This window comes from Rhinoderma darwinii, chromosome 2 (genome assembly GCF_050947455.1).
Source record: "Rhinoderma darwinii isolate aRhiDar2 chromosome 2, aRhiDar2.hap1, whole genome shotgun sequence".
Lineage (NCBI taxonomy): Eukaryota > Metazoa > Chordata > Amphibia > Anura > Rhinodermatidae > Rhinoderma > Rhinoderma darwinii.
In genome coordinates, this window is record NC_134688.1 from 421,397,962 (window position 1) to 421,410,918 (window position 12,957).

A 12,957-nucleotide genomic window follows, 5' to 3' on the forward strand; every position below is an offset into this window, starting at 1 on the left:
AATCTATATAATATATATGAGTTACACTTTTTGAGTTGAATTACTAAAATATATTAGCTTTCTGATGATATTCAAATTCATTGAGAAGGACTAGTATATATACAGCTATATGTTTGGCTAAAAGAGTGGATATAAAAGATACTCTTGGACCATGAAAAGTTGCTTGCATCATGCAGTTCTGTGTTTTGCATTCAGCGTACTGATCTGTCTTACAACACTGCGAACATGTCTATTAAATATGGGAATGATTTAAATAAAATAAAAAATAAAAAAAAATGCTAAAAAGAAAAGCAGAGACCTGCATACACAAATATGTAATATATATATTAAAATGAAGCCGACTCTGCGATCTGGTCATGAATGCCGCTTATAAAACCAAAACCCTGCACGATCAGCTGTTACTACTGTGAGAAGTTGTGCTCATGCATACAGTTCTGCAGGGGATATGTAGTAGTATACTATATGGGGGCCATTTAAATGAACATATCGTGCCTGCTAGAGAAGGAGCGGCTAATAAATGAATGGCAGCTCTTCAGTCTTGTTTTAAAAAGGTCATTTTTTTTAGATCGCTGTAGTAACAAACCAAGATAACACAATGATATTCCATACCATTTAACACTTACCAGCAGATGGGGAGGTTACTGGGAGTACTACAGTAAATGCGCTAGTTTTACTCCAGATGCTTTCTCTTTTGCCTGCAGTCAAGAAAATGAATGGTAAAAAAAACAAAAACAATTTGAATGTTCATTGAAAAAACATGCTCTGAAAATCGTTCAGCACTGTTCATCTAAAACATGGCCAGCAAATGTCAGAATATGCATCGGCAAATGTAATCTACAGAGCTGCAAACAATAAAAAATACAACATTTTAATCCAGAGAAAGATCTTATTCTGCCATCAGACCTTCCACTGTTAAAGAACTAGCAAAGAGAATCTTACACTGGCTGAAAGCTACCCCTGCCTTCATCCCACATTTACAAATAGCAGTATGTGACAGAGCAGCACAATCTACCGTGTTCCTCCCTCTCTGTATTCTTCATCTACCAAGCCAAGAACTGGGGTTTGCAGTGTTTGCTGGGAGTAGATCAATACATTCACACTCTGACTTTTCATATGGAGTAGTTTGTTTCCTCTCGGTCCGATTGCGCTGTAGTTCAAAGGACAAGCATCCCCTCCGAATCAGCGGACCATTGCTGTAAAGTTTATACAACTAAACCTCTCAGGATCGGTGTAAAAACTGCCGAAACGCTCAGGATTGCTCTCTTTTAGGCTTTGTTCACAATTCCAGTAGTTCTTTCCAATAGGCAGAATAGTGCAGAAATCTAAACTATATTATCAAATATAAAAACAGGGAAAAAAACAAAACACTGACCCAATATAAGTCTAAGGTTTCATTCACATCTGCGTCAGGGTTCCGTTTTGACTGAATGGAGCCCTGACTGACACAAATGGAAAGCATAGATTTCCGTTTCCATCACCATTGATTTCAATGGTGTCAGATCCGGGGCCAATGGTTTCCGTTTGTTTACGTTGTGCAAGGGTTCCGTCGTTTTGAACGGGATGCTGTAGTTGGGGCTGAAAGCAGATGGATCTGCATAGCATCCGTTCGGCAGAACTGCAGCTCTGCTCGTATTCAGTTGAATAGGAGCATAGCTGCAGCTCGGCTGCTATTCATTGACCGGAGCCAACTGCTTCCGGCAGCATCGTCCGGCACCCGGAGGCAGCCGGATCGGTGAGGGGTCCGTGTGTGGGACACGCACTGCTCATATACTGATGACCTATCCGGTGGATAGGTCATCAGTTTTTAGAAAGTGGAAAACACCTTTAAGTCTGGATCTGTTATAGTCGTAGCTCTTGTCAAAACGGAAGCCTTGATGCCAGTTTGAACAGAGCCTTACTCTATGCTATTTATTGCAGGCAACCTAGATTCAAAGTTTTCCTATAAGAATTCATAGACATCCTACAGCAACGCTCCAGTATTGAGTAAGTAGAGAAAGAGCGCATGCTCGGTGAAGATCTCGCCAGTTTCTACTCAGCAAACAGTGCAGATCCCGGGAGGATCAGCTGCAATATCTCAGTAAAGAAGCAGACTTGTGCAGCTCCATTATTTATATGTTTTTTGTTTAGATAAAATATACCCTTGACAAAAGTAAAGCGCAGGACAATTAAAGCCTAGTGGACCAGAACAATTTCTGGATTTTTCCACTTTGTATCCCAGTGCTCTTAACTTTATTTTTTGTTTGACATAGCTGTATGAAACGGTTACATTTACATTATCGCTTAATTTAGATTCATTTTTATTTTAGCAAAAGTGCCAAATAAAAGTTCCGTTGCACTTGTTTTTTTCTCTTCATTATACACCAATCATATATGCTGCTATAAACTTTTGGTGCAGGTTGTTATGGTCGTGAAGATACCAAATATGTGTAAAGTATTTTGTTTTGGGACTTAACGCTCATGTATTGTAAAATAAAAATATATGCATGCGTGTATTTTTTTTCTTATTAATTTTTCTTTTTTGGAATCCCATAGGGAGATTTTTTTATTTTGATATTTAACTTTAAAGAGACTCTGTCACCACATAAGTGCCCTATCTCCTACATAAGGAGATCGGCGCTGTAATGTAGGTGACAGTAATGCTTTTTATTTAAAAAACCGATCTTTTTTCACAACGTTAGAAGCGATTTTAGTTTATGCTAATGAGCTTTCTTAATGCCCAAGTGGGCGTACTTTTACTTTCGACCAAGTGGGCCTTGTACAGAGGAGTGCATGACGCTGACCAATCGGTATCATGCACTCCTCTCCATTCATTTACACTGCACTAGCGATATAGATATATCGCTATGTGCAGCCTCATACACAAGCCCTAACATTACTAGTGTCCTGATAATGAATACACATGAAATCCAGACTGGACGTCATGTGTACTCAGAATCCTGACACTTCTGAATCTTTTTTGTGAGATTCCAGCAACGGATACGAAATCTCGCGAGATCACGGAGCTAAACGAGATTTGGTTTCACTTGCCGGAATCTCACAAAAAAAAAAAAAAAAAAAGAGTCAGAAGTGTCAGGATTCTGAGTACACATGACGTCCAGGCTGGATGGTCATGTGTATTCATTATCAGGACACTAGTAATGTTAGGGCTTGTGTATGAGGCTGCACATAGTGATATATCTATATCGCTAGTGCAGTGTAAATGAATGGAGAGGAGTGCATGATGCCGATTGGTCAGCGTCATGCACTCTGTACAACGCCCACTTGGTCGAAAGTAAAAGTACGCCCACTTGGGCATTAAGAAAACTCATTAGCATAAACCAAAATCGCTCCTAACGTTGTGAAAAAAGATCGTTTTTTTAAAAATAAAAAGCATTACTGTCACCTACATTACAGCGCCGATCTCCTTATGTAGGAGACAGGGCACTTATAATGTGGTGACAGAGTCTCTTTAAATGTACTTGCATATACCTATATCTACTGATTTATACACTGGCAATTAAGAGCATACCGAAGTATACCCTAACAAAAGGAAATATAGTCAGACAGCCCTGGGGTCCTTCAATGGATCCTGGGCTGTTCCCTAATGGCATCACAGGTAGTCCCCCTCACTCTTTCCCTTTAAAAGCCGCGATCAGCATTAACGGTGGCAATCAGGTGTTTCTCAGAGTTCCAACTTTACAGCGGAGCTGCGTATCAGCCGTTGCCCAGCTCCCAATCGCATGGGTACACTTGATGTGCCCCTACGATCAGCATAACGAGTACGTTCGTCATGATGCAGCAACGTCCTGCCGCTCATGACAAGCATAGTTATCTTGCCTTGCCCTGCAGTTAAACCATGTTTAAAACAGAAACGCCCTAAAAGCCTAAAGTGCTACAGAGAACCTGCACTTTATTAACTCCTTAACGCTGAAGGACGGATATATCCGTCCTCAGCAGCTGCTAGTTCGCGCAGGAGGACGGATATATCCGTCCTGTGATCGCGCGGGTACTGACAGCGTACCCATGCGATCAGCGGCAGGAGCACGGCTGTTATACACAGCCTGGCTCCTGCTGCAACTGCCGGAATCGAAGCGCGCTCCGATTCCGGCAGTTTAACCCATTAAATGACGCTGTCAATAGTGACAGCGGCATCTAATGTGTTTGACAGAGGGAGGGAGCTCCCTCTGTCACCCGATCGGCGCCCCCGCAAACAAATCGCGGGTCGCCGTCGGGTTTCCATGACAGCCGGGGGTCTAACAAAGACCCCCAGGTCTGTCTTCAGCATCTGCCTGTTAGGCGATGCCAGAGGCATGACCTAACAGGTTGCCTGTCAGTTTTACACTGACAGGCAATAATGCTTTGGTATACGAAGTATACCAAAGCATTATATATGCGATCAACAGATCGCATAGTGAAGTGTCCTGATGGGACTTTAAAAAAAAATGACAATCAGTTAAATAAAGTTTGTGAAAAAAAATAAAAAAAAAATTAGTCAAAGTCAAATAAAACGACTTTTTTGGTCCAAAAAGTGGTTTTATTTAGTAAAACTGTCAAAACAAATCACACATACACATATATGGTATCTCCGCGATCGTAACAACTTGACCAATAAAATGAACACATTAATTAAACCGCCGGATGAACGGCGTCCAAAGAAAACGCAAAAAACAACGGCAAAATTCTCTTTTCTCCCATTCCCCCCATAAAAAATAAAATAAAAGTTAATCTATAAGTCCTATGTACCCCAAAATAGTACTAATGAAAACTACACATTGTCCCGCAAAAATCAAGCCCACATACGGCCACATCGACGGAAAAATAAAAACGTTACGGCTCTTGGAATGCGGCGATGCAAAAACAAGTAATTTTTTTCTAAAAGGCTTTTTATTGTGCAAACGTAGGAAAAACGTATAAGACCCTTAACATATTTGGTATCCCCGTAATCGTGCCGACCCATAGAATAAAGGTAACATGTTATTTACACTGCATAGTAAACGGCGTAAATTTATAACGTGAAAATCAATGTTGGAATAGCTGCTTATTTTCAATTCTCTCCTAAAATAAAGTTAATAAAAGTTAATCAATATGTTATAAGCATCTAAAAATGGGGCAATTACAAAATACAACTCGTCCCGCAAAAAACAAGCCCTTATACGGCTATGTCTATGGAATAAAAAAAAAGTTACGACTCTTGGAATGCAACCATGAAAAAGCAAAAAATAATCCTTGGTCATTAACGTGCAAAATGGCCCGGTCATTAAGGGGTTAATGTAAAATTCTTACCTGCAGTATTTATATTTGTAGCCGTCAGTTCTTCATCCTTAGATAGTACAAGATTCCGACCAGGTGTTTGTGATCCAGGTAAACTCTCTATTTCCTACAAAAAAGGATTACAATCAGGTTATGCATCCAGAACATAACATTGTGGAGCCGAATACAAATGTTGCACTTTAAAAATATAAAAATGTAATTATTCTATGTTCTATCATTTATCAAAACATTTAAAAAAAAATAGCTTTGTGGTCCATAGCAACCAGAGTTTAGCTTTCATCTCTTAACAAACCGAGCAATGTCCCAAATTGTGGCAATGGTCACAGTGACTGATATAATAAACCAGAAAGAAGAAAAGTCACGACCAAGTATTTGCAAAATTACAAACAATCTTTATTTCAGTCAAAAATACACAGAAAACACATTACAACTATACACCGTAAAAAACCCTCATAAAGAGATGGAATCCGAACATAAAAGCAGCCTGGTCCCCCCGATGTTAAAATGGTCCCGAGGACTTCCGGTTCCGGCGCTGCCATGCGAGGAGAGTGAAAAGGAGCTCTCCAGCCCTACAACACCCAAATCGACTGACATAGCCAGTAAACTTACGGTATTGAACGGGGAAGGACACACATCTCATCGGCAGACTACGTAGAGCGTGGAGGAAGAGTCCCGACATCAGAGCGGCGGCCATAGAAACTCTCGAGGTACCTTCGGTGTGAGACGGCATAGAAGCCATTAAAAGTGCAAAAACAAAAAAGGAAAAACTCATACACCAAACAGTGCTGACTGAGGAGAGGTGGAGGAAAGACACGGAAAAGCAGAGGGACACGGCACGGGGTGCAGCGGACACCACGAAGTACGTGATTTGGCGCCAAAATTGCCGAGGCAACACAGAGGAGAGAGGCCACGCCATCTTGCAGGTTTGGGCGGAAGGAGTCACTAGCGCACAGATAAGACGACAAGAAACACACTGATATACCCTGAATAAAAGCAGAATCTGACACAGGGACATTTATTGTGAAGCACTCATAGCGATGCCACCGGTCACCAGGAAAGATAAACAGACGGTGAGTCACCCATCGTCAGAACAAGAGGATGAAATGTCGGAGGGGGAAGGGGGAGGGGAACCCTCGACCTCGATGAAGATTGATTACAAAAGACTGGCCATGGAAGTGGCTAAACTCATTACGCCTGATATACAGGACACCCTAGCCAGTACTATATCAGCCTCTCTGAAGGAGATACAGGCGGACCTTGTGCAACATGGTACACGACTAGATGAGGTGGAACAGCGAATCTCGATGCTGGAGGATGAGGCAGCAGAGACTCATGGCACACTGCAGGAGCTGGTAGCAGAGAAGGAAAAAATGCTGGACAAAATAGATGATCTGGAGAACAGATCAAGACGAAATAACGTCCGGGTGGTGGGAATACCAGAAACAGTGCCGGCAACGCATTTAAAAAGCATCTGTGAATATGACCTCCCGAAGATGCTGAGCATGGATGGTCCGTGCAAGGTGGAAAGAGCGCACAGGGTGGGCCCAGACAGACAAAAGCTGACACAGCCACAAGGCCAGATACAGAGGGCAAGACAAGTCATAGTTCGCTACCTGGATTACTCTGACAAGGAAGCGCTGCTACGTCAGTACAAGACCAGAAGAGGGCCGGTAAAATTAAATGGGGTCACAGTCATGTTATTTGGAGATTACTCAGCGGAAGTTTCGAAGAAAAGAAAATTGTTTAGCAAAATCTGCACAGCATTTCATCATCGAGGCATGAAGTTTCAACTTCAGTACCCGGCGATTTTAAAAGTAACAACGCCAAATGGCACATTGCAAGTTTACACGGATCATCGGGAAGCGGAAGCAGTATACAAGGACATACTCAAAGGTCCGGGATCTACCGCGGCAGAAAACAACCCCGCAAGAAGTGGAACGCAACAGGAAACGTCGCACCAGAAAGGACAACCGCCAAAAGAAAAAAGGCTGACGCAGACGCCGAGGCATTGATAACCTGGGCACATAGCCAGAAAATGGTGGACTGTCCGATTTATGGGAGTAGTGAGTAATACAGATGTTTAGCTCCAGATATATTTTGTTTGGCGGGATCTCTCTCTGGGATAATTAAAGAAGGGAAGTGGCAAAAAAGGATGACAAGGTGGGATGTATAGATATATATCTGTGAACCCGGGAGATATGTTATGTTACAAATGTTAATCTAATATGTGATAAAGAAAGTTAGGCTGCTTAGGACAGATTTAAGAGTAGGTGAAAGAAGAACACATGGCAGAAAAAAGTGAAGTCAAAAGGAATAAAAGCAGGGGGAAGGGAGGTTGTCAGAAGACAACAAAAAGAGTTAAATTGTTGGTTTATAATTGGAGTTTAAGGTGGAATGGTAGCCATATCGAAGGGAATATTGTGAAGTGGTTCCTCCTAGGGGATGAAGATACATCAAATGTAAACACAGGCACATATCATAAGAATCCTATATGAAAGTAGTAACATGGAACGTTAAGGGGCTCTTGTCCCCACACAAAAGGTCAATGGTTCTGAGACATCTCGGTAAAATGAAGGTAGATTTGGTCTTACTCCAGGAAACGCACCTGGAAGAAAAAGATTTCTTCAGGATGCAAAAATTTTGGGTGGGAAAGGTATACGGCTCTCCGGCGATAAAAAAAAAAAACGGGGTCCCGATTTTAATAAATAAAAATCTTGCCGCAACGATGTGCTCAAAGGAGGTAGATTCGGAGGGACGCATGATAAGATTATTATTAGACACGCAATTGGGAGAGATCAGTGTCTATAATATATATGCACCTAACACAAACAACCGCACCTACTTCCAGACCCTGCAGACGACATTGCTAGCGGACACGTGTGCAATGAAGTTAGTGGGAGGGGACTTCAACTCAGTGCAATGTGTGGCTGAAGATAGGAAGAGAAGTATTCAGACATCGGCATTAGGCACAGATGGTATTTTAGCGAAATTTGCGCAAACTACACAAGTAACGGATGGGTGGAGATATAGTCATCCAGATGATAGGGAATACACTTATTATTCACCATACCATAAATCCTGGTCAAGGATAGATTACATATATCTGAGTCAACAATTATTACAGTACTTGGATCAAATAGACATCACTGACATGATCATATCGGACCACGCGCCAGTGAGACTGGTGCTGATAGATAAACACCCCAGGGGGGATTTCACGCAGTGGAGATTCCCAACTCATTTGGCGGAGGAGGAAGATTTCCAACAGAAGTTAAAAGGATGGTGGATGGAGTATTCGATAGATAATGCAGAACATGTCACTGACCAGGCACTTTATTGGGAAACAGCGAAAGCGGTATTAAGAGGGAGGCTCATATCGTATGCAGCGTTTAGGAAAAAACAAGCACAGCAGAAATTTAGAGAATGCAGTGATGAGCTTAGAGCGGCATACTCTACCTTTCTAGCTGACCCTATAACAGGAAAAAAGCTAAAATGGATAGAGGCCAGAAGACATTTTGAGACATGGTTGGAAAACAAAGAAAGGTTCGGGAGATCACTCTATGAAGCCAAGCTTTTTAGGTTTGGTAACAAAGCCGGAAAGATGCTAGCAGGGTTATCTAGAGGGTTCCGACCGCAGACGCACATCACTAAAATGAAGGATAAGGAGGGCCAAATTCATTCAGACCCTAAGAAAATAAATGCTGTACTAGAGGAATTCTACCAGCAGCTGTATACTTCCACAGCGGGACCTGGGGATTTACAAGGTAGCCAGTTTTTAGCTAATCTCCCCATGCCCACACTCACCCAGGAACAATTAGGGGAATTGAATGCACCTATCACACAGGAAGAACTACAGCAGACGATTAAGACATTGGCAAATGGAAAGGCGCCGGGACCCGATGGTTACCCGGCGGAATTCTACAAAATATTACAAGATCAAATAACCCCGCCGTTACTAACATACTTCAATTCATTGTTAATGGGAGAAGGCATTCCTATAGCAGCAAACATGGCGTATATAAAAGTGTTGCCCAAAGAGGGAAAAGATTTGTTACTGCCGGGCTCCTATAGACCAATATCTTTAATTAACCAGGATCTTAAGCTAATCTCGAAAATCATGGCGACCAGACTGGCTCAGATAATGCCATTATTGGTGGGTCCTTCACAAGTGGGATTTATAAAAGGTAGATCGGCAGTGACAAACATAAGAAAGGTATTGGGAGTCATGGACGGGCTAAGGGCCGAGGTAAAGTCACACAACCAGGCAGCGATAGTGTTACTGGATGCTGAAAAAGCATTTGACAATGTTGAGTGGAGGTGGTTAGACATGGTCATGGATAAATTCAATATACAAGGAGCATTCAGAGTATATTTGAAAACGCTATACAATAATCCAACAGCAGCAGTTTGCACTCCGGGCATTAGATCAAAAATGTTTAAGTTGTCAAGGGGCACACGACAGGGGTGTCCCTTGTCACCACTTTTATTTGACCTTGCTTTGGAGCCTTTGATACGGGTCCTGGAGCGAGGGCAGATATATTCAGGGATCCAGGTGGGCGAAATGGAAGTTAAAACAGCGGTTTTTGCAGATGACATTCTGTTATTTCTTTCTCATCCGTCCAGACACCTGCCTAGAGTATTTGAAGTGATTCAGGAATATGGAAAACATGCGGGACTGAAAATTAACACAAGCAAGTGTGAACTTTTAGGTTTAACGCATCATAATCACACAGCAGATGAGAACCTTCAGCGACTGGGAATTAAAATAGCAAAAACACGAATAAAATATCTGGGAATACATATAGGGCGGAGCACAGGAACACTATACCAACTGAATTACGAACCCATTTTCCGCAAAATAAAAGTAGAATTACAAAGATGGATGGCTTTACCATTGCCCATGTTTGGGAGATGCCATTTGGTCAAAATGATTTCCTTTGCGAGATTACTATATCCACTGCAAACACTGCCGCTGTTGCTAAAACATAAAGATGTAAATGCCTTCAACTCGGCTATAACGAAATTCATATGGATGTATAAGCGCCCTAGAGTGTCATTGCTAAAATTACAGGGATATCATTGGCAAGGGGGGGGGTGAACATACCACACTTGAGAGGGTATAATATAGTTAGCCTTTTCCGCCATGTCCTGGACTGGATACATAAAACTAGCTACTACTCGAATAGAGACTTGGAGTCGGCTCTGGCGGGAGAATATGATCTCCGGGCTTTGTTACACACTAAGCTAGGACACCTACCTCAAAAGGTCAAGTCCTCAGTCATATTACATGACACAATAATGTGTTGGAAGGAAGTGAGGAAAAAACAGGGCCTTTCCTTCCAATTGTCTAAGTATTTGCCCCTGTGGAATGATGCCCGGTTTCCGACGGGGAAGTCTAGTAGTCTATTTAAGGCATGGAAAAACAAAGGGATAGACACAGTAGAACATGTATTACATGTGACGGAACCGAGGTTAAAAACGCTAACAGAACTGGGGAGTGAATATGGGATTCAGCAAACTCATTTTCTGCAATATATGCAAATTAGAGCTTTTTGTACGAAGCTGGTGGTGAATTTAGAAAAAGAAATAATAGATAACCCCTTTAATGCACTAGTGGGAGAAGATTCCCATAGGAAGTCCCTGTCGGAATTATATCGGGCAATGAAAGGTATTTATGTACGACTAGAAAATAAAAATCAATTCCCATATTGGAGACGTATTTTCAAAACCCCAGATATAAATGAACAGTTACTGGAGGGATGGCAAACAGTGAGAAAGCATGTGATTAATGAAGTGTGGAGGGAGACACAATTTAGACTGATGCATGCAGCCATTTATGCTTTTAATATACCACCCACAGCTGGAAATCCAAATAGGATACATTCCTGCCCAAAGTGTGCTCAACCACACACAGACTTATATCATGGTATCTGGTTGTGTTCGGCTACTCAGGGATATTGGACGGAAGTATTGGCATATATCAAGAAGCTATGGGGTAAAACTATTCCATTGAGCCCGACGCTGTTATTATTTCATTCAATAGCGTTATTGGACACTGCAGAAGAGGGAATATTGCAACGCATACCACCGTTAGCACATATAATAATACTTATAGCCAAGAGGTGCATTTTGAAAAATTGGTTGGAAACTAACACCCCGAAGATGGAACAATTAGTCCAGCAACTATATAGATATTTACATTCGGACAGAATGGAGGCACTGAGGCACAAAGAACGGGGGACGGTGAAATTTTTTAGAAAATGGAAGCCATTCTTAGAACAAATGACAGAATCCGATATAGCAAAAACGATGGAAGGTTTCAGACAAACTAAATGGTATCTCATCGAAGATATTAAAGGGACATTAGGGAGGCTAAAAACAGCAGAATCAAACGGTCAGATAGGAACACATTGAAAGCAAGACATAAATGGAAACAGGAGAAGAGACAAATGAGGAATTATTGGTCAGGCTACCATAGTTACCGTGTTAAATGTTTTTGGTTTTTTATGTGTAATCTGTTGCCAAAGCTGCAATAGCTCTATAATTTAGAAAAGTTTGGACTTATCAGCGGAAGAAAGAATATGTACCATAGCTGTACCAGTTTCAGGGTATGAATAACGCTATGTATTGTCCATTTCTGCTATATATTATATGTATGTTAAAGATATTTGTAAAACTCAATAAAAAAAAAGTCTAAAAAAATAAATAAAATAAAAAAATGGTCCCGAGATCCCACAAAGAGCATAAATCAATATTATTAGGCAGGTGCTAAGCATAGTACATTTGCACAGATAGATACCTAAAAAAATATACATGCAAAGTGCAGTCATAGGCAAACTAATGAGCAGTATACCTACACCTACGTAGTGGAAAATTGGCAGATCAGGACCGGGAGGGGAGACCGCTGCCAGTCCCGACGCGCGTTTCGCTGGTGCTTCGTCACCCCTGACGAAGCACCAGCGAAACGCGTGTCGGGTCTGGCAGCGTTCTCCCCTCCCGGTCCTGATCTGCTCATTTTCCACTACGTAGGTGTAGGTATACTGCTCATTAGTTTGCCTATGACTGCACTTTGCATGTATATTTTTTTAGGTATCTATCTGTGCAAATGTACTATGCTTAGCACCTGCCTAATAATATTGATTTATGCTCTTTGTGGGATCTCGGGACCATTTTAACATCTGGGGGACCAGGCTGCTTTTATGTTCGGATTCCATCTCTTTATGAGGGTTCATTCTTTTTACTGTGTATAGTTGTAATGTGTTTTCTGTGTATGTTTGACTGAAATAAAGATTGTTTGTAATTTTGCAAATACTTGGTCGTGACTTTTCTTCTTTCTGGTTTATTTAATCTCTTAACCTTAAAGGGTAACTAAAAACGTTAAAAAAAAAAAAAAAGAAAAAACTCCTGACATGTCAGTGGCATTTCAGAAGTTTTGATCGGTGGGGAGCCGAGCAATTGGTGTAAGGTCTCAATAGAAAGTCCATGAGCCTGTACAACAACTGCTCGGCTTTCCGAGAAAAGACGATCAGTAACGAAGCGGCTCAGCGCTCACCCGAGAGCTTCTCTCGCTACGATTTAGCAATTAGTGGTGGCATCAGTGCTCAGACGCCCACCGATAAAAGCTCCTGAAACGTCACTATGCTATGACGTCAAAAGCTTTTTGAATGTTTAGTTACCCTTTAAATGGTCTCCATGTAGTGTTCACAT

At 41.6% G+C, this 12,957-nt stretch overlaps 1 protein-coding gene across 3 annotated transcripts in view; it reads right to left on the reverse strand.

Moving 5' to 3' along the window:
* SPAG5 (sperm associated antigen 5) overlaps positions 1-12,957 on the reverse strand; it is a 97,232-nt gene that overhangs the window by 15,598 nt on the left and 68,677 nt on the right. For all 3 annotated transcript variants that reach the window (XM_075854270.1, XM_075854271.1, XM_075854272.1), the window contains 2 exons: positions 5,263-5,356; positions 624-695 (listed from right to left, as the gene is read on the reverse strand). In XM_075854270.1, the coding sequence (XP_075710385.1) occupies positions 624-695; positions 5,263-5,356 (166 nt within the window). The remainder of the gene's footprint in view (positions 1-623; positions 696-5,262; positions 5,357-12,957) is intronic.